The 18,859-nt window shown below is 38.2% G+C and overlaps 4 protein-coding genes and 1 non-coding gene across 9 annotated transcripts in view; 3 read left to right on the forward strand and 2 right to left on the reverse strand.

The window, feature by feature from the left end:
- LOC146475289 (uncharacterized) overlaps positions 1–12,993 on the reverse strand; it is a 32,501-nt gene extending 19,508 nt beyond the window's left edge. Inside the window, exons 1-5 of the mRNA XM_085115658.1 lie at positions 12,660–12,993; positions 11,852–12,028; positions 10,943–11,229; positions 10,436–10,547; positions 8,874–9,182 (exon numbers count right to left, since the gene is read on the reverse strand). Of these exons, the coding sequence (XP_084971784.1) occupies positions 8,874–9,182; positions 10,436–10,547; positions 10,943–11,229; positions 11,852–12,028; positions 12,660–12,911 (1,137 nt within the window). The 5' untranslated portion in view covers positions 12,912–12,993. The remainder of the gene's footprint in view (positions 1–8,873; positions 9,183–10,435; positions 10,548–10,942; positions 11,230–11,851; positions 12,029–12,659) is intronic.
- LOC146475293 (melanopsin-like) lies at positions 715–1,873 on the forward strand. The gene has a single exon (XM_085115541.1). It carries the CDS (start codon positions 715–717, stop codon positions 1,669–1,671), a length of 957 nt encoding a protein of 318 aa, XP_084971667.1. The 3' UTR covers positions 1,672–1,873.
- On the forward strand, positions 4,242–4,314 carry Trnat-ugu (transfer RNA threonine (anticodon UGU)). The gene has a single exon. It is a non-coding gene; the product is annotated as a tRNA-Thr (tRNA).
- Positions 6,380–7,620, forward strand: LOC146475295 (adenosine receptor A1-like). Its single transcript, XM_085115667.1, has one exon. It carries the CDS (start codon positions 6,513–6,515, stop codon positions 7,479–7,481), a length of 969 nt encoding a protein of 322 aa, XP_084971793.1. The 5' UTR covers positions 6,380–6,512; the 3' UTR covers positions 7,482–7,620.
- Positions 12,994–13,457: 464 nt separating the features above from the next.
- Positions 13,458–18,857, reverse strand: LOC146475296 (uncharacterized). 5 transcript variants are annotated; one of them, XM_085115675.1, is made up of 2 exons: positions 18,727–18,857; positions 13,458–14,596 (listed from the first exon to the last, which is right to left on the reverse strand). In XM_085115675.1, exon 2 carries the CDS (start codon positions 14,586–14,588, stop codon positions 14,073–14,075), a length of 516 nt encoding a protein of 171 aa, XP_084971801.1. In that variant the 5' UTR covers positions 14,589–14,596; positions 18,727–18,857; the 3' UTR covers positions 13,458–14,072. The 5 variants fall into 5 exon arrangements, with proteins under 5 accessions (XP_084971801.1, XP_084971798.1, XP_084971799.1 ...); XM_085115672.1 differs by lacking the exon at positions 18,727–18,857 and adding an exon at positions 15,115–15,270; XM_085115673.1 differs by lacking the exon at positions 18,727–18,857 and adding an exon at positions 15,115–15,269 and having other exon boundaries at positions 13,458–14,590.
- Positions 18,858–18,859: the final 2 nt, after the last annotated feature.

An 18,859-nucleotide genomic window follows, 5' to 3' on the forward strand; every position in this document is an offset into this window, starting at 1 on the left:
ACTGAATTTTCTTTGAATTTTGTTTTTCAAAAAACATCTGCAAGGGAAAGCTCCGACCAAAAATTAAATGCCCACGTTTGTAAACAAAACCAACGTGTACAGCAACTATTCCTTGTGCTCTCTTAGAACGAAAAAGTAATGGAAATTCTAATGGTTCTGATGCTACTATCTTTTTTGCAACATGCAATCAATTTTTGACTTTCAACTTCAAAGCTAACGTGTCTAGGTTCAAAACAAGAACATAAAAAACAACAACTGAATTTTTTATTCCAATCAGCTTATTTTTTGAGAAAATATCAAAGCCAGAAAGCTCCGTGCACTAACTTTTGTTTATTGAGTGCCCACAAGTCTCCAAAAAAACAAAATCAACAACAAATTGTAAAGCAACTGTTCTGAGCGTTCTCTTGAATGAAAAGGTGGACGCAGAATCTAGAGTCTTGCTTATTATTAAGAAATAAGAACCCGAATATTATTAAATGTATTAATTTTCCTTAGTCACTCCTGATAACTGTGCTTCCGTTAATGTCAAATCCATTTCTAAAAAATCTCATTGAAACGCTTGGAGCAATATTGTTCTAGTTACTGTAACTTTAATTGGTCTATCATCTACATATAAATTGCTGTGAAATAGTATATAATGAAGCCTGTATACAATATGTCATTCGCAGAAGTTTTTTCCCACCGCTAGACTAAACATTTCGCAACCGAAGCAGAATGTCGAGCCTTAATTCCACAACCTCGAAGAGTCACCCTCAAAGTCTTCTGGTATCGCAGATTATCATGGAAGTTTTGTTGCCTACACCTACAGTCTTCTCAAACGTGATTTTGCTGATTACAATCTACCGAAGTAAGTTATGGCGAAAGCCGGACACTTTATTAGTGGCAAACTTGAGCGTGTCCGACCTTTTATTTGGAATAATTCCTGGATATGGACGTTTATCCTACCATATCAGTTTATTCCTCGGTCAGTCAAGCGAGAATCTTTTGGGGTTGGGTAATGCGATAAACTTAAGTGCTGTTGCGCCAAATATCGTGGCATCGTCAACGGCTTTCGATCGTTTGATCGCGGTTTCGTCTCCACTTCAATACAAAACCCGTGTGACAAGAAGGAAAATCAAAAAAGTTATCGTGGTTATTTGGATTTACGCTGTGTTGTTTTCCAGTTTAGCAATGGCTGTCCCTTCATATGTATTTCTTCTATTGTACGGCCATCTTCATGTGTCCCTTCCCTTAATCGTGTTGCCTGTAGTTTACTGGAAAACATATCGCACGCTTCACTCCCATAACAATCAAGTAAGAGATATGTCTGATGGTAATGGAGAAAATCTTGAACAAATGACATTTGCTCAAAGGAACAGAGAGAGAAGAATGATTTCAGCCTTTCTGCTGGTTCTTGTCTTATTTTACGCAACTTTCTTACCACAATATATCGCTCTGAATATTTTGGTTGCTCGGCCGTCTTGGGCAAAAAAGGAAAACTTTCTCTTATTTTTGCATACATCACTTAAGGTCCTTTTTGTAAACTCTATTTTAAACCCATTCATCTATGCGTGGAGAATTCCAAAATACAGAAACGCCTTCGCAGCAGTTTTCAACGACGTCCGCTGCAGAAAGCGTTCACAAAACAATGTGGCTGATACGTCAATGACGATGGACAGGCCAACAAACTGAACTGCAGGCGATCTTCCGCCGAATTCACTGAGAGTGGTCAAGAAATTAGACAAGGGCAGTGGAGTACTGCAATTTCTTGTGGAGGTGGGCAGTTGGGCTCTCCTAAACCTGAGGGGCGACCCTGCACCGTTTACAATGTCTTACATGGTTAGTCGAGAGGACAAAAGAACGAACAACAGAACAATGCTAAAAACCCTTAGAAAAAAAAAACAATGTATCTGCAGGTTAACGGGGTCCGCTGAAAAAAGAGCTTTTGAAAGGTGCAAGTCTTTCGAATCCTGACTTATTTCAAATGAAATTGCGCAATTTTTCACACCGTTCATAGATTTTTTCTTTAAAATTTGACATCCGTTTTTAGATCTGAAGCCTTAGTATCTGAAGCAGTGAGTAAATCGCACCTTATTTCCTGGAGTTAAACACATTTACACGCTCCATTGGTTCTCTTGAAAAACACACCAGATTTCAGACCAGCAGGCCAAATCACACCCAATGGCCAAAATGGTAAAATCTATGACCCATTCTTACACTAAAACGACTCGCAGACTATACCGCCTGGGTGTAGCAATACCCAGATACCCTAAGACCGACAGTTCTCCCCTACCTCATCCCCGCTGGGCCTATGACCGTATTTAACAATCTACTATTCTCGTGCGCTCTTGAAGATTTTGAACCAAAGTCGACTGAAAAATGACAATAGTATGTAACAATAAAAACTAATCACTTCCATAAGTGTGCTTTTGTTTATCAAAAAGAAAGATTTTTGGAGCAATTATCGTTATCATGCGTGGCAGAAATAGAAGAACAGAAACAAAAGGAATGCGCCCTCTTCCCTCCTCTTCTAGTTTTTACACCTCCCCACCTACCCCACCCATCCAACTTCCCACGCCGAACTGGTTGATGCGTAATGTCTTTCCGGTATACGATGATCCATCAAAAGTGCCATTGAAAGAGGTTTCTAAAAAAGTGATTTTTCTATAATTTTCCCTTTCTTTATACATATTTTAAAATATAGGCCACTACAGTGACTTCTAGAAACTTCACCAAGTACACATTACAAAAAAGGAAAATAATGTGAGTTGGTTAGCAACAAAAATAGTTCTGGCTTCTTGTTGTAATGGAATTAAGGACGGTGCCTACTATTGTTACTGCGCATACGTTCTGCGCATGGCGAGATACTCGGGTTTCCTATGGGTGATGCCTACTAATACAGGGATATTTTTGCGCGGTTTAAAACTATACGGAGAAAGCAGAACTTACCAAATGCCTTTGGTATCTCAAAAGAAAATTGGGGGTAACCATGCATTTTTCAGAGAAAAGTAAGCTTCAATTTAGGAAAAAATCCCATACATTGCTTTATATTTTGGCGCTTTTTAGAGATATTGTTGCTTAATTATCTCTGAAAAATGCGCCGTTACGCCCAATTTTCTTTTTGGATTCCAATAGGCCTTGCTAAGATCTGCTTTTCCTGCATAGTCATAAACCGCACAAAAATACTTCGATATTAGTAGGCACCGTCCTTAATTTCTTCGGAGATGAAACTGACAGCGTTAGCCCGCTTTTAGTATTCCCTTGTTTTTCTTTGTTTGACTTTGTGATCATGTTGTTTCAATTTTTACATATCTATTTGACAGTTTTTCTTACTTGTTGTTTTCTTATATGCTTATAAATATATATAATCTGTATACATGCCAGTTTTGTCACTAATCGCCATTAAAACTAGTCAATCGATGATCTGCTGATCGGTCTTAATAGTTTTTTTTCTTTTTGATAAAGTTGTCATTATTACTATTTTCCCACCTTGTGTCTGTAAAAGAAATCCTTAAGTGTGAACAGTATTCAAATGTTAAAAAGAAAATTAACGATAAAAACATTACACGGAGTTTCGACGACTTCATGCCATTATTGTTAAAGGAGAAGAACACAAGTGGTCTAAATGTACTTTGAATTGAAGTGTGAAAAGGTACATGTGAATTCAAATTGTCAAGGTATTGAGAGGAACTTTCACTGTTGTGCTGTACAAAGTAATTCTACGTTTTGAATCTGGGAATGAAATCATTCAGCGTTACCATTTAAACTGTGATAACGATTGAGCAGTACTTTCCTGTTGTACTGTTCCATTACGCTGTACAAAAACATTCTACGTTTTGAGTAAGTGCAATGAGTTCACATTCATTCAAGTGCCAGCTTGACGCCAACCTTGTTCCCAGGGTCTGCTCCTCCTCCCAGGGGACTGGAAGAGAAGAGATCCTCGGAACGAGGTTGGCTGCAAGCGAGCAGCACTTTCCTGTGTTACTGTTTCGTTGCTTGCTTTCTTTCACTCCTTTTTGGGGGAAAAAATAGACTATGGAGGTTCCTTCTTGTTGTTGCTGATGTGTTTTTTTGAGGGTCAATTTTCGCTCCCTCACTTTATGTGTTAAGTGAATGGTTGTCCACCAACGTAATCTTGATAGGTCCATATCTTACAATAGTGACCTAGCAATGTTTGGGAAATATGCAACAACTCAGTGGCGTTGTCTTGCAAAAATAAAAAAACTACAACTAACAATAAACAGGCCCATTTTTCTTGACCGGCCTTCGTAGCTCAGTGGTTAGAGCACTGGTCTTGTAAACCAGGGGTCGAGAGTTCAAATCTCTCCGGGGGCTCGAGTTTTTTTTCCTTCACCTTATTTTAAGATACATTTTTCCCTCAAAAGACCGTTCTCACATACTACAAAAAACCATTTCATCTAAGCTTTTGTTTCTTCCATTTTCAAAGCGACACAAATTCAGAGTTGCTTTTGTGTATTTTTTACGTACTTTTGTTTATTTGGTTTTTTTTTTTCAATTTCCGCATTACAGTCAAACGCCGTGCAACACAATGCACGATATTTCACCCGTTTAACTAAAAAGTCGTTTCAACAACTCCTGGGCTGTTAACATCTCTCTCTGGATTATGAATGCACTTGATGCAACAACAAGGTTTTTAAATCGCAAATAAGAAGGTGTGATCTATCGAGCTTTCTACACTGTTGGATACAAGGCCTGCCATCCATGCAATTCTTAGTTTTTGTAACAGATTTTGAAATATTTAGTTCAATTGTTTACATAGCTTCTAAGTAGTTATCTCATAGTCACTTCAGTTAGGTGTCCCATATTATTCCACCTCGACATTACTTTCACTTATTGTAACGCATCTGTTTTCAAGCAACCCCACAATATGCTAATCTATTGATCATTTTATTTTTTGCGAAATGCAAGGCTTTTGGGGGTACCAGGTTTAAAACACGACAGTTAAAAAAAAATGCTAAGAACTGAACTTTCATTTTAATTATTTTTTAAGAAAATATCAAAACCGGAAAGCTCAGGGTATAACTTTATTTTAGTAGTTAAACTTCCACACAAAACCAAATTATACAGCTACTTGTATGAAAGTGCTCTCTTTGCATCAAAAGACTTTGAAGTGGTTATAGAATTTTAGCGTCTTGTTAATTAATCTGGCAAAAAAACGAACAAAGAGTACCCAGAACAATATAACATTTGTTCAAAAGCACTTTCCTCGGTCCTACAGTATGCTAGTGAATGCAAAATGCAATGAATTGTTGACTTTCAACTAAACCAACGTGTACAGCAACTGCTCCTAGTGTTACTTTTGAGCGAAAAGTTAATGGAAAGGCTAATGGTTCTAACACAACAAGCAATGAAGTTTTGACTTTCAACTTCACCTACGTATATAACAACTGTTCCAAGTGTTCCTTTTAAACGAAAAGTTAATGGAAAGGCTAATGGTTCTAATGCTATTATCTTTTTTGCAACATGCAATGAATTTTTGGCTTTCAACTTTAAATCTTACGTACCTAGGTTTGAAACACGAAAATAGGAAAACAACAACTGTTTCATTTTCAATTTTGTTTTTCAGAAAACATCAACAACAGAAAGCTCCGATCAACTTTTCTACACAAAACCAACGTGTGCAGCAACCAACTGTTCTGAATGTTCTTTTTAAAATGGAAAGCCTAAAGGATTTTATTTTATTTGTATTTTTTTCCAACGTGCAATGCATTTTTTTACTTGCAACTTCATAGTTAGGGTGCCTTGGTTTAGAACACGAAAATTCAAAAACAATAACAGCGACTAAATTTTCTTTGAATTACGTTTTTCCGAAAACATCTCCAACGAAAAGCTCCGACCAAAAGTTAAGTGCCCACGTTTCTACACAAAATCAACCTGTGCAGAAACTGTTCCGAATGTTCTCTTGCAACGAAAAGTTAATGGAAAGGCTAATGGTTCTGATGCTATTATCTTTTTGGCAACATGCAATGAATTTTTGACTTTCAACTTCAAAGCTAACGTGTCTAGGTTTGAAACAAGAAAATAAAAAACAACAACTGAATTTTCTTTTCCAATCAGTTTATTTTTTGAGAAAATATCAAAGCCAGAAAGCTCCGTGCACTAACTTTTGTTTATTAAGTGCCCACAAGTCTCCAAAAAAACAAAATCAACAACAAATTGTATAGCAACTGTTCTGAGCGTTCTTTCGAATGAAAAGGTGGACGCAGAATCTAGAGTCTTGCTTATTATTAAGAAAAAGAACCCGAACATAATTAAATGTAACAATTGCTTAAAAGCAGCACTTTCCGTAGTCACTCCTGATAAGTGTGCTTCCGTTGATATCAAATCCATTTCTGAATCAATGAAATCTCATTGAAACGCTTTCAGCAATATTGTTCTAGTTACTGTAACTTTAATTGGTTTATCTACATATCAATTGCTGTGAAAAAGTATATAATGAAGCCTGTCTACAATATTTCATTCGAAGAAGTTTTTTCTTACCGCTAGACTAAACATTTCGCAACCGAAGCAGAATGTCAAGCCTTAATTCCACAACCTCGAACAGTTACCCACAAAGTCTTCTGGTATCGCAGATTATCATGGAAGTTTTGTTGCCTACACCTACAGTCTTCTCAAACGTGATTTTGCTGATTATAGTCTGTCGAAGTAAGTTATGGCGGAAGCCGGACACTTTATTAGTGGCAAACTTGAGCGTGTCCGACCTTTTATTTGGAATAATTCCTGGATATGGACGTTTATCCTACCATATCAGTTTATTCCTCGGTCAGTCAAGCGAGAATCTTTTGGGGTTGGATCTTACGGTAAACTTAAGTGCTGTTACGACAAATATCGTGGCATCGTGTACCATTGCTGCAATGGCTTTCGATCGTTTGATCGCGGTTTCGTCTCCACTTCAATACAAAACCCGTGTGACAACAAGGAAGATCAAAAAAGTTATCGCAGTTATTTGGATTTACGCTATGCTGTTCTCCAGCTCAGGAATAGGTGTCTCTCTAAATGTATTTCTGCTATTGTACTGCCATCTGCATGTGTCCCTTCCCTTAATCGTGTTGCCTGTAGTTTACTGGAAAACATATCGCACGCTTCACTCCCATAACAATCAAGTAAGAGATATGTCTGATGGTAGTGGAGAAACTCTTGAACAAATGACATTTGCTCAAAGGAACAGAGAGAGAAGAATGATTTCAGCCTTTCTGCTGGTTCTTGTCTTATTTTACGCAACTTTCTTACCACAATATATCGCTCTGAATATTTTGGTTGCTCGGCCGTCTTGGGCAAAAAAGGAAAACTTTCTCTTATTTTTGCATACATCACTTAAGCTCCTTTTTGTAAACTCTATTTTAAACCCATTCATCTATGCGTGGAGAATTCCAAAATACAGAAACGCCTTCGCAGCAATTTTCAACGACGTCCGCTGCAGAAAGCGTTCACAAAACAACGTGGCTGATACGTCCATGACAATGGACAGGCCAACAAACTGAACTGCAAGTAATCTTCTGCCAAATTCACTGAAAGTGGTCAAGAAATCAGACAAGGGCATTGGACTACTTTTGGAAATTTCTTGTGGAGGTGGGCAGTTGGGTTCTCCTAAACCTGAGGGCCGACCCTGCACCGTTTGCAATGTCTTACATGGTTGGTCGAGAGGACAAAAGAACGAACAACAGAACATTGCTACAAACCCTAAAAAAACAATGCAGGTTATCAGGGTCCGGTGAAAATAGAGCTTTTGAAAGATGCAGGTTTACCGAATCCTGACCCATTTGAAATGAAATTGCGCCATTTTTCACACCGTTAGTAGTCTTTTTCTTTAAAATTTCACATCCGTTTTTAGATCTGAAGCTTTAGTATCTAAAGCAGTAAGTAAATCGCACCTTATTTCCTGAAGATCAACACATTTACACGTGTTTTTTTTTTTTTTTTGAAGTTTTAGAAACAAAAAATAGTTCTGCCTTCTTGTTGTAATGGAATTCATTTCTTCGGAGATGAAACTGACAGCAAAACTGACTTAAAGCCTTCGCTTCAATCTCAGAAGTACGATTAGCTTTAATTAAGTCATACCTTAATCTTATTATGTAAATTATGTAATTATGCAAATAATAATAATAATAATAATAATAATAATAATAATAATAATTACGTGTAATAATTCACGAGTCGATGTATATTTAGCTAAACGGTAAGGTAATTGAGAACACCTCCTACTACAAACCAATCTAAGATACTAAGACTATTTACAGTGTGTAGGAACAGAAGTAAAGAAATCTAAAACAAGTGTACATATATCATATATCAAGTAAATTAAGTGTGTATGTATATAAACATCAAGTAAATTAATCATAATTATATGACTTAAATTAAGTGTTGAACAGCAATAAAGTGCTGTTTTTGTTCCTCAAATGTTACTATTTGTCAGAGTTAAAATTGCTAATATTCTTGCATCTGGTTGCTTAGTCATTCCATATTGTGCCATTTTTTCAATAAATAAGCACCCTTCGTTTTTAATTTAATTATCACCGCCAAAGGTATACTCATGTGAAAAGAAACGATTTGATTGAATAACTCATGTAGCGACCCAACTTATGGATCAAGAAAAAAAAGCAATAATAACGACGACGATTATGATGACTGGGAAAAATTTGGTGTTTTGAATAGGCGGTCGCTCATGAGAGGTGGTCGCACATGGAGGTTCGACCGTAGTTTGGTATCTTTTTAGTTGTTGCATTCCCTTAAGTTTGCCTGCAAATTACCAAATTTGTCTCCTTATTCTTACAAATATCGCTACCCATAAATGGATGTTATGAGTTGTAATTAGCATGGACAAAATTGTTTAAGTGTGAAACTACTGCAATTTAATAAGTCAATCCGACACAAACCTTGTTTCCACTCTCTGCGATGCGTCTGAGACATGACAAGGACTTTTGGTTAAATTTTGGATTGGGAACCATTTCAGTCTTAACTGGAGTTCCATGCTCATCTATCTCGGTAGCCACTTCAATCTTTGGCTGTCTTCCCTTGTCATCGGCCTCAAGTATGTGATAAAAGAAGTCATAGTTCATAGGGTCGTCTGGCACGCTACTCAATGCTCGCTCAATTTCATTGTCATTCTCCTCATCATCTTTTCTCTCTGGTAGATAAGGCCAACGGGGATTAATGTGCTTGTCCAATACTGCTAGTACTGTTTTCTACATTGAGTGAATAATGATTTTAACATTAGCAACATTGCCACATAAGTACCTACAGATAGAAGGGAAGGGCGTACAAATGGCAGTGCAACATTGAATAGGGGTGTGTTGCCTAGACTGAAAAACCCTAACCCCGACAAAAATGTTGGACTTTTTCTTCACTGTTTATGACTTGAGTTAAAAAGCTCAGCTCATTTAACAAAATAATACTGCAATCGGATGCAAGGTTCAAGGTTGGACTGCAGAAAATGTTCAGGAAATAGTCTAAATAGGGAAAATATTTCCAATGTACCCACTCTATGTGCATGTGCATGTCAGAGTAAAGCCAAAAACCCACACCCCATTTACAAACTCATTATGAAAATCTATACCCTTTCAGGGCAGGACATCCTGGTAAAGAGTGTGTGCACGACGGCCATGTTGGAGGACTGAAACAATACAATGATTTTCCTTTGGGAATGATATTCTATTTTTATGCAAATATCTTCTATTGTTTTAGTCCTTCAACATGGCCGCCGTGCACACACTCTATAGGCTACAAATTAAGGAGTACACCCCCCACCCCCCACACCCTGGGATGACATCCTAAGCCTTGTAAAAACCAGTTCTCTGTTACCTCTCTTTTTTTTCACCCAATCTGGCTCCTTCCAGAGACACACACAAAAATACAAAACAAAACAAAGAAACAGAGACAAGTGTAGTGAAGATATCACACATTTGACTATATAAATGGATAAGGGAAAAAAAATAATAAATAAATAAATAAATGGATAAGGGGGTTAGTTTCTAAAGAAACTGTGATGCTGCGTCGGTGGGGAGTAGAAACGAATGTTAAGTTTATCAACAGAGTTGAGAACTAAAGGCAATTAAAATATTTGGCCACTGTGAAGAGATTCAAGTGGTTATGTTTCAAGTGTTAGACCTTCGTCAGAGCAAAACATTTGTTTTAGCTGTATACACTCGATTGCAAAAATGTTGACACCTAAAAAGCATAAAGCATGAACGATGAGACCCAACAGATTTGTGGGTAGTGTTTAAAAATTGACCTTGTTGGCCAACTTGACACTTTATGGAAAGCTTGGACAGTTTCCATCATTCACCATGTGCAACTAATTTTGGTTATCAACCGTCAACGAGAATAGAATGTTATGCAAATAAATTTAGTACACTTATACCCACAAAGCCATTGGGTCTCATCGTTCACGGTTTACGTGTCAACGTTTTTGCAATTGAGTGTAATGTGCGTAATGTACCTTCATGATAGGTTCCTTTGTGTTTACATCTTGACAGCTGATGTAATCTCCAAAATAAAATTTCATAGGTGTCTGTTCTTCATCTTCTTTGCAAAGAAACAGCTTTTGAACTCTGGGAAGAAGTATGTTAAGCAAGAGTAAAATAGTCTGGTTCACAACTTATTGCTTTATTATATCATTTCTAGGACAATAAACAACTAGAATTACTACTATACTGCTCATTTCCAGGTTAGGATTAGACACATCACTAAGAGGCATGTCTCTCAAAGAATGACACCTCTCTAAAAATGGACATCTCTAAGGAGTACCCATCTCTAGGACAGACATTTTAATAAGACAGACTCCTTTCTAAGACAAGCACCTCTCTTAGACAGAACCTCTCCAAGGCATTAACACATTGGTCAGAAAGAAATTTAGAATTAGTCCCAGGCAGGGCCTATTGTTTGGCCCAAACTCAGTACCACACTCAGCACCACCTCCTCTTTACCTCACAGATATAAAACTCACCGATCATGCCTCATTTGGGACACTAAATAAGCGGCTGTATCATCTTTGTATTTCTTCAAAGCCAACTCAACTGGTAAATAACTGGGGCTTCCCTCTTGCTCTTTGGTGTATAAGTACATAAGACCTGGGTAACGTTCCACCAAGGCTTTTGCAACATGCAAAAAGTTTTGCTCTGCAGCAAGGTGCAATAATGTTGGGCGAGTAGGATCATCTTTTGAAGGAACACGGAAATATTTGTAGTCTTCTTTGGTATCCCTTTCAAGAATTATCTCTGTTAATCGACTGATCTGGACAAAAATCAGAGTTAAATGACATTAGATGATGTTCATTAATTTTCAGGGCAAATTTGGGTAACAAATCATTAAACAGTTAATATAATCGTTGGAAGTCCAAAATCAGCATAACACCAAATTCTCTTTGCTTTTCTCTATTTATTAATTATATTGCTTGTTGGGAGAATTTGTTTAAACATTAAGACATTTTCTCTTTATTGATCATTTCCTGTATTCTCATGACCTAATTGTTTGATCAAGTGGTAATACTGTAAGGAGAAATTCAATATTGGGGCCTATATTATATGCATACATACAGTGTAGCTGTTTCCAGTGGTCAATCTAAGGGGGAACGGGGGCTACAGGAATATGGGGGGGGGGGGGGGGGGTTGAGAATCAGTCCTTCCATTTTTCAGAAAAGAAGGAATCTCAATCCCCCCCCCCAACCCCCCACCTCCCTCCCTTTTTTTTGCTCTGTTCTTCATCTGAACTAAAGCTCTGGAAGTGTTTACTGGTTCAAATGACTTGAATCTTAATGTTTGTTTGTTTTTTTGCAAGTATTTTGAGTTGCTTTTTCAAGGAATGGCTCAATGTACCTGCTGTAACAAATTATCAATGCTGTAAAATAAATGCTTACCAGATACTCTAGACTTGGTATCAACTCTGGCTTTTCTTTGTATTTTCGTTTCTGTGGCCAGTCATGAATTATGACCAACAAAGCATTCTTGCCATGCTTTTCAATCAACCGATCTGCTCGCACTTCATCCATCGCCCTGTTCCAGGATAACTTTCCACTTTTCACTCTGTTTTGAACCTAAAATGGAATGTGTGACTCGTTGTGTGACAATTTATTCTCCTATATTATGTGACATAATTGTGTGATATGTGTTCTTTTTATAGGCCATGTGCCTGGCGTAATAGTTCTGCTGTATCATTGCTGTGATCTACAAGCGTTTGACACAGAATATTTCAACTCATTGAGTTTTCACTGGACTGATCAAGTCAATAATCATTTTTTCAATAAAAAAGATCAAAGCCCACTGTTATACATGTGGCTATACTTTTGAACACTGGTAATAAATTTTCATTCTCAAGGAGTTGGAATAGTCCAGAGAGCTACATGTATACTTTTACCTCTAAAGCTACCAGCTTAATTTATCACGTACTGACAGAAAATGACATTGGAAATCAAAATGGCGCCAGGGTATATCTTATATTGGTTAGCTTATCAAACACTGTGTCCGCCAGCAATTCATGCAAAACTTCATTCATATTTGCAATCTAATACTTGAAAGAAAGGAATTTGCTTGTTCGCTGATAAATTTAAATTGCATCTTCATTTGCGTTTCGGTAACGAATCAAGGTTCTTAAAATACAGGAATCACCACAAATAAAGCAGGCAACAAAACGTAAACAAAGTTTAGCTGGTAAATTGTCATTCATACCTTCAGCCAAAACTCCTTGTCAAATTTGTCTTCCAACTCATCTTCAGCGTGATCTGAAACCTCATTTGGACGCTGTCGTTCTTCCATTTCCTTCTCCTCAACAGGAATTACTAAATATTCGTCTTTTTTCTTCGCCATATCCCTTTTTAGCCCGAGCTTCTCAACAAAACGCCCATAACACTGCCCAAAATTAGTCATGCAAAATATTCCCTTCCCGGTCACGCTCCGAAGGCTTGGCTTCGCTTCTCGCATTTGATTGGTTCATCAAACAAAAGCGGAAGTCGGACGTTCCCTAAACCGGAAGTGGTGGTTTGATGACCCAGTTTTCACTGAAATGACTTTATTTGGTCCTAATAAAAAGCTTATCCTTGAGAAATAAGTCATTAGTCCTCGGATTAGCATTTACACCGTTAGAAAAAAACACCAGAAATACAAGTAAAGTTTTAAAATAATGGGGCAAAGTTTTCCTGCCCGAAACGTTTTTGAGGCCACTGATATTCGTTTGTTTTGTTTTTGAACGTTTGTTTTGTTTTGCAGTATAAACGCAACTCGCTGCCTACGAGTGTTTCTCCTCTTCAATGCAAGGCTTTTCTTTTGATGTTCGGTCAACGATTTCCATTCCCTGTTCCACCCTCCCCCCAAGCTCGTTTCCAGGGCTTTTCCTGCCCCCTCCAAGGGGGAGGAGAAAGGAAAGCCCATCGAACGAAGTTTCTCCCCTCCCCTCCCCCTCAAAAATAAATAATCTGTCTGTAACAAGCCGGCTCTGAAGATTTACGAGTTCAGTGACTATATCGTGAGTCATTTAAAAGCGTATATTTCTGAACATTCTATTTCTTATCTTCTTAGTTTACACAAGCGTCAAGATAATTAATACTATCCAAATGTATTGTACCTGTAATGACGAGTATTACATGTCAGTACTGAAAGCGATAATGCTGCGTTTTCAATTTTCTTACTAAAGAGAATTTGGTATTAAATCAATATTTCTTACAGAAACCTAAAATGTCTTCGGGTATAAAATTTTCACGAGTTGGTTTTATTAAAAAAGTTAAAATACCGAAACAAATCTACTAGAGTAACAGCAACAAAGTCTGTTTATCCGGAGTAATAATTCTGGAAAATTGCTTCATTTCTTTTATGTTGAACAAATATAATTAAACTACCTTTAAAAAAAATAAGTTACTGCAGTCTTTTGTGATCAAGGAAGGGTGTGTTCACTGCTGGTGTGACTAATGAAATGAAAACAAAACTTACGGTCTCGACAAGTAGAAAACCAAATAAACGCAAATGACTGTTTGATGCAGTTCTTTCGACCTGTTTCCGTGTTCTCTATCATAGCTAAGACAGCTGGATAATAACCTTTAATTGTTACTTGTACTTCTTCTTCCTTCCTTATATCCAACTTTTATTTATTTACTCAACTCCGCGAATTGCCGCCACAAGCGTGTCCAAACCATCACCTTCAAAATCATTTGGTCGCTCCAACTTCTCGGGGCTTGCTAAACCAAGGGTGTAAGCTTCAGGCCACTCTGAGGGAACCTCGGTTCCAAAACACACAGGGAAAATTTTGCCTGGAAGTGTTCCGCTCTCGTCGACCAAACTTTCTCGCGAGAGACCGCCTCCGTCTAAACACAACAATACAACGCTGTTAGGTTTTGTCAGCCATTGCGATGTGCGATTCTTGATGTTTTCCTCATCGTGTTCTGATAAATTCACAACGTTTTTGCTTTCAATTGCCACGCATCCAGGAGGTTTTACTTGATTAAGAGCGTCACAAAAATAATCAATGATGTCGCCTGTGTTCTCCGATGAAGGCTTGTACAAGAGAAGAACATTTTTCATGTTATCCAATGTTTTTCCTCCCGAACTGGCTGCTACAGGTTTAGCTTGTCCTTTGGCAGATTTCGCTTTCGTAGCATCGTTCCCCATGGCTGAAACTAACAAAGAAAAAGCGATCGAGCGCAAAATTTTGATTTCGCTTGCTATCAGCGTTAAAATCCAATACTTTTCAGTATTTCAAAATTAAAATCTTTGGCGTTCACTTTCTAACTTTAAAGCGCCGTTCAAGTCATTTTCACTGATGGGGAGAAGTGATTTATTAATGAGGTTTTCATTTCAACCTGCCACGTAAAATAACATTGAATTAGCATATGTAAAGACTTTCTTGTATATTTGTCCATTTATCTTCTGACTAACTGGTCTCCAGCTATCACAAAGGCGAAATGATTTGCATTTGCAAATGACCTGTGTTTTCCAGAGAGTTTTAAACTAAACTTTTCCATATAAACCTTCTTTATAACTATTCAATGATTTGATTTATTTAAATGCTTTTTCAACATCTGCCGTTAGTTTCAATTTTTTACTTATAATTTGAATTTAATAAACATCCAGACGGTTTTAAGAACACAAAATCCAATGTATATAAAATCAAAAAAGCAAACTAGATTGCACTTACTTTCAGAGCCGGTAAAAAGATAAATCACGTCTGTTTCACCGAGCATAAGTATAAGACAACGTCAAGACGAATATACAGCAGCGGTAAAAATGAAATATTCTTTATGTACAATATACATCTTGATTAGTTGAACGAACATGCGAAAACCTACTGAGACAGTTCTGGATATGAGCAAAATTTCCGGCATCCTGATTGGACTTCATGGCGCATGCCAGCTTTTTAACGTAAATCTTTGACTTTCCACTGATGAAGGGCTAAGCCCGAAACGTCTGGACTTATTTCTACGTAATGGCACTGAACACTCGTATTCGAGAACTATATTTTACCTTTCCCTTTTTATAAGTACAAGTGCCACGCAGCTAACGGCAATTTTTTCCGTTAAACTTTTATCATTTAGTGAAAGTCTAGTCTGGCCAGCCGAAATATTGTTTAAAAAATACTTGTTATGCAATGTTTTCGAGTTTTATACCGTGAAATACCGCATGCACGAGTGACTTGATTTTTCTTTGTGTAAATATTTATATTTATAAAAGTCCCACCAATAAGCCTGAGATATGTCTACGATTATGCAAAAGGCGACTTTGAAGGTCTGCGTACGGCTCTGTCAGCAACAAGAGAGGATCCTCTCTTGTCAGCAATTAACGTCTCTTCGATCATAGCCAATGACGATATAAATACTGACTGGCACCAATGGAAAGACATGTTTCTTGCAGCGGTCTCTGACTATATACAGACCAAGAGACTCAAGGGACGGAATCCAATACTTTGGTTGTCTGTTGCCATACTTAATTTGATCAAGAAAAAGGAATCTATAAGACAAAAGCTGAAACTATCTCCCTCGAGCAAACTAAGGGAGAAGTTACAAAACTTGCGCAAAACAGTTGAGCGCATGCTGCGATGCAGCCTTTGTAATTGCACCATCTCTTTGTGAGCTGTTTAACAAGCCATTAAGCACTTGTTCTTTCCCGCAGAACTTGAAGTAAGCTAACGTTGTTCCTGTTTTTAAAAAGGGTGAGGCCGATTGCACAGAGAATTACAGGACCATCTCCTTACCGTCACTGGTATCCAAAGTCTTGGAGCGATGTGTATTCAACACTTCAATGATAGACTGTTCGAGGTGGTAAGAGATTGTCAACATGGATTCATTAGAGGGAAACTGATCATGCACCTCCAACCTTTTGGAAGTTTTGGACCACTTGGGCTCCCTACTAGACGACGGAAAACAGGTACACATGATCTATGTGGATAGGGTCTAAGGCCTTCGATAAGGTGGACCATGGCTGCCTCCTGCAAAAGTTGCACTAGTTCGGATTTGAAGGCAGCCTCTTGCAGTGGTTTAGCTCTTACCTGATGGGTCGCTACCAACGTGCAGGAGTGCTGGGTGAAAACTCTGATACTTTGCCTGGCAGCTCCGGAGTGCCTCAGGGCTCCATTTTAGGCCCGATGTTATTTCTCATCTATGTAAATAACTTGCCCGATTCGGTCCTGACGAGCCATGTTGCCATGTTTGCCGATGACACAAAGATGTATAATTAAATAATTTTTTTTAAAAGTCTCAGGAAGATGCTGCGTACCCGCAAACAGACTTGCTTGCTGGGTAGTTGACAGACATCACACATACAGCTGGCTGGGATTTTCATTTCTTAAAAGTTTTGCTTGCTGACAGTGAAGAGCGGGTATTTTTTCCCAGGAACATTAAATAGTAACCGGCCAAGATTGACATAAGGACACTCGGCTAGTGTTTAGTGCAACTCACGATTAACTTTTCTCTAAAAGGCTCCGTTGGGTACTCCTGCTCTATCCTTGATTTTGAGAGCACTTTTAATCGTTAGTATTGTAATACAAGTAGAAAATCGCGTAGGAACAGGGCCCAGTGGTCCAAAACCATCGTATATGGAAACAGGATTTTTAGCATACTTAATAAGGGCAAGTTTGCACGATACGATTTGTCGGCCCAAAACGGCCTTATTTAAAGCATTGGCGTGATTAGGGATATAGCTCATTCCCTAACATTCCGGCTTCATGATAAGACGTCTGCAAAGAGTGAAATCTAAGCCCTCATAGACCTAGTGGTATCGAGGTTACAAGAAAAACGATTTACCTTGGGAGCGTAGACAGCGTAAACAGGTCAGTCGACATGAAACAATTAATCCGTGAATTTTGTTTTCAATTTATCGTGAAACGTGAATTACTCGAATTTTGCGTGAACGTGAAGGAATTTTATGAATTATGTGTGACGAGTGAAAAGCCCCAATGTCTTTACGTGAATGCATTTTGCAAAGTGGTATAGGGGACCCTCGGTTAACAACAGTCGGCTCTCCAAAATAGGCCCAGCCATTTCTTGGCTAGAATGCGTGATCAATCGTTGTAATGGGTTGTTTTAGGCTTGCTACAAGTGGACCTTCGACGCTTATTGGAGCCGTCTGATTCGAGTGAATTTGAGCTACTTGGGAGGGTGACCAACATGTTCCAATGTAAAAAGGTTATTGGAAGGGACTGTAATTCACGAGGATAGAATACAGTAGGAACAAGCCAAAATGAATTACATTGGGTAGAGTGGTGCGTAGCGCGTGAAAGACGTACTCGATGAGAATACCTGACTACAAAGTGAACAGCGTTTTGTGAACAAAACTCGGTGTTCCGAACAAGTTCATAGTAGACAGATAATGATACACTGATTGATACATAAGTCTAATGTCGAAGAGTCAATAATGTCGTTAATGTCGGTTCGAACTGAAACAGGAGAGACGCTCGTGAGACACGGACGGCAACCGGAAGTCGAATGTTTCCTTTTTTGGCGAGGTTTGGCTCCTTACCACGAACAGGAAAAGCTCTTGTTGATAACTAGACTGTGGCTTAAAGGGGAAGTCTCATGGGGTTTTTTCACCGGTTTGGTTAAAAATGGTGAAATAAGACCTTCACATAGCTACAAAACAATTTTAGAACAACGAGAGGAAAGAGATCAACTCAGTTCTTGAGAAGAACAACTCGTGATATGCGATCACAAATGCGAGAACTTGAAAAACGTTAGCCTAACATTTTTCAAGTTTCAACCCATTCCGACCTACTCTGTCTCTCGGCTGGCCAGAGGCACTAATCGACAGTTTTATTTTATTAGGGTGATAATTTATAACAAAACTAGACAATTATTTTATGTTAATTTCTGTTGAAAGACAAATATTTTTGGGTTTTGAAATGAATCATATTCGCGTGATACTTCCCCTTTAATGTTACAAACGCGATGGCGTGAAACGCTCCAAAAAGGGAAAAATTTCAATTTCCGGTTGCCGTCCGTGGCTCAAAAACGTCTGTGCTTGAATAGCAAGTTCTGGTATAAAAAGGACCTGGCTGGACCATTTCACTTTCAATTCAGTTGTCAATCAACCATCAGAGTGTAAACAACTGACACTGAAACAACATGTGTCTTTTTCCACGGCCGTTACCGGTAAAATTGGCTTAGTTACAAAGAGGAAGTCGAAGGTTCATTTCATTCTCAGAAATACTGGTCATGCTTGACGTAGACCGGCTGTAACTAAAACAAATAACATGTAGTGCATAACCGAAAGGCAATAGTAAGGGCTCAGAGAAACAAAGAATAGATACAATACTCACTTTGGTTTGCACACGCACAAAACTTGACTAAACTCACGGATACGCAGAAGACCAATGCTAGTGTTAGAAAAGTGGCCCAATGGCGAGTAGAGTAGTTAACACCATGGAGTCTACACAAGAAGGGATCTTTACA

The sequence above is a fragment of the Pavona decussata genome, unplaced genomic scaffold (genome assembly GCF_977016875.1).
Source record: "Pavona decussata unplaced genomic scaffold, jaPavDecu1.1 SCAFFOLD_84, whole genome shotgun sequence".
NCBI classification, from domain to species: Eukaryota; Metazoa; Cnidaria; class Anthozoa; order Scleractinia; family Agariciidae; genus Pavona; species Pavona decussata.

Excerpts from the sequence above, each read along its gene's own strand:
- LOC146475293 (XM_085115541.1), top strand. The coding sequence starts at position 715 with ATGTCGAGCCTTAATTCCACAACCTCGAAGAGTCACCCTCAAAGTCTT.
- LOC146475295 (XM_085115667.1), top strand. The coding sequence starts at position 6,513 with ATGTCAAGCCTTAATTCCACAACCTCGAACAGTTACCCACAAAGTCTT.
- LOC146475296 (XM_085115672.1), bottom strand. The coding sequence starts at position 15,160 with ATGCTCGGTGAAACAGACGTGATTTATCTTTTTACCGGCTCTGAAA. Across the intron at positions 14,597-15,114 it reads TCTTTTTACCGGCTCTGAAA|TTTCAGCCATGGGGAACGAT; the intron begins GTAAGTGCAATC and ends TTTCTTTGTTAG.